Raw genomic sequence first — 2,430 nt, forward strand, 5'->3', positions numbered from 1 at the left:
AATATTATAAACATCATACATTTTTGGTGATATATGATTACATAATGCTAATAGATAGATATTATTTTCTATATGCATATATTTATTATAATTTTTAATAGTTACAACATTATCATTTGAATGTTCATTTGAATAATGATTATAAATATGATCTAATATGATATTATTTTTATTAAAACTTTTTTCTCTTATTTTATATAAATTTTGAGCTAAAATTCCAGGTGTATCTATAAGTTCATATTTTTTATTTGAATACATTTGTATGTTAGTAGTTAGACCTGGGTTATCATATGATTTTGCTTTTTTAATTTCTAGGATTCTATTGATAAGTGCAGATTTACCAACATTTGGTAATCCTATAAAAATACATTTAACTTTATAATTATGTATTCCTTTTTTTTTTTTATTTTCAATAATATGATGACATAATCTATTAATTAGTTTTTTTAGAACAATAATTTCTTTTTTTCCATTTTTTGCATCAAGAAAAATTACTGCACTTTTTTTCATTTGATTTAAATATTGTTTATTAATATTTTTATTAAATTTTTTATCACTCCAAAATAATTTCCTTCGATAGTAATTACCCCATTCTTCATTAGCTTTTAAAGAAGATTTATCAGAATTTGTATAAACAATAATACGAGGTTTATTTGTATGGATATCAAATATATTTAAAGCAAATAGATCATCAAAAACAAAAGGAATAATACCATTTCTAACTTCTATAATAATATCACTAACTTTTATATAATCTGGTATTTTTGTTATAACTCTTTTCATAAATTTTGGAAACCAATGAACTTTAACTCTACCATATAATAAATCTTCATTTATATTACTTTTTATAATATTTTCTTTTTTATAATTTAAAAATGTTCTTACATTATCTTTTAATAACTGTAAGGGGCAAACATTATTTTTTAAAAACAATGCCGTACTTTCATCACTACCATAATCATTATTATTATCATTAGTTATAATATCATCTTGTGTAAATCTATTATTATTATTATTGTTGATGTTGTCATTTTTGTCGTCTTCCTTTTCTTTTCTTAAATTATTTAATATATAATCACCTTTAATTTTTACGTTAGCAAACATTTGATCACTAAATGTTCGACAATTTCTTGTTTGTTCATAGTTTTCTTCTGGTTTAAAAAAACTCACATTCTCAATAATATCTTTTAAATGATCCTTGGATTTATTTTCTTCTTTATATTTAGAATCACTATATGGAGAATATTTATCAAAAAATTTGTTATGATAAAATGGGTTCTTTATATTATTTAGTTCATTTGTCAAAGGTGCTGATCCATTATTATTACTATTGTTCTCATTATGTGTCGTCTCATCATAATTTGTATTATTATTTTGATAGGCACAATTTATTTGGTTTGCATCATCATTTTTAGTTACACCATCATTTTTAGTTTCACCATCATTTTTAGTTACACCATCATTTTTAGTTACACCATCATTTTTAGTTACACCATCATTTTTAGTTACACCATCATTTTTAGTTTCACCATCATTTTTAGTTTCATCTCCACATTTGTTATAAAATTTTTTTAAATTTTTGATAATCACCGATTTTTCCTTCAATTTATTAATCATATAACTATATTGTGTAAATAAAAAATTGTTAATATTTTCTTTCATAAGAAATGTAATTTTAATATTCTCATAAACAGCTTGACTAACTTGTTCATCTTCTTCATCTTCTTTAATTAATTTATTGTATTCATTTTTATATGTTTTTTTTAAAGCATCTCTTATTTCATCTTTATTTGTGTGTGTATTTTCTTTTAATATTTTTAATTTTTCTCCTTCTAATTTAGTATAATTTTCTTCTGCTCTTTTATTAAAATATTCATCAAACGTTTCATATACTTCATCATCCGTCTTGTCATTCGTCTGATCATTCATCTTGTCATCCATCTTGTCATTCATCTTGTCATTCGTCTGATCATTTATCTTGTCATTGATCTTGTCAATTGTGTTATCTTTCTCTTCACCTACTTCATCATCTTTTTGATAAAACAATTCATTACAACCATATTTTTTATTTTTTATATATAAGTAATTATTTTTTTTTTTCAACTCCTTACTTTTAAATGCATATCTATTTTCTTTTGTATATGGAAGAAGATAAAAATGTATATTTTTTGGTTTATAATAAAATTTTATTTGCACACATAATAGAAAGTTGATACTTATCAATAGCACGAAAATGTTGTGGAACATTTTTTTTTTTTTCTGTCTCTCCACATTAGTACTTGTTATTTAATTTACATGTTTTTTTTTTTTTTTTTTTTTTTTTTTTTTTTTTATATTAAAAAAAAAAAGGAAATAATTTAAAATTTTTAAAAAAAAAAAAAAAAAAAAAAAAAAAAAAAAAAAAAAAAAAAAAAAAAAAAAAAAAAAAAA

At 20.8% G+C, this 2,430-nt stretch overlaps 1 protein-coding gene across 1 annotated transcript in view; it reads right to left on the reverse strand.

The window, feature by feature from the left end:
* PGSY75_0410700 (putative ribosome biogenesis GTPase A) overlaps positions 1–2,247 on the reverse strand; it is a gene marked incomplete at both ends in the record, with an annotated part of 2,583 nt that extends 336 nt beyond the window's left edge. Inside the window, one exon of the mRNA XM_018784172.1 lies at positions 1–2,247. This exon is cut by the window's left edge and continues 336 nt beyond it. Coding sequence (XP_018643334.1) covers positions 1–2,247 — 2,247 coding nt within the window.
* Positions 2,248–2,430: the final 183 nt, after the last annotated feature.

The sequence above is a fragment of the Plasmodium gaboni genome, chromosome 4 (genome assembly GCF_001602025.1).
Source record: "Plasmodium gaboni strain SY75 chromosome 4, whole genome shotgun sequence".
Taxonomy (NCBI): domain Eukaryota; phylum Apicomplexa; class Aconoidasida; order Haemosporida; family Plasmodiidae; genus Plasmodium; species Plasmodium gaboni.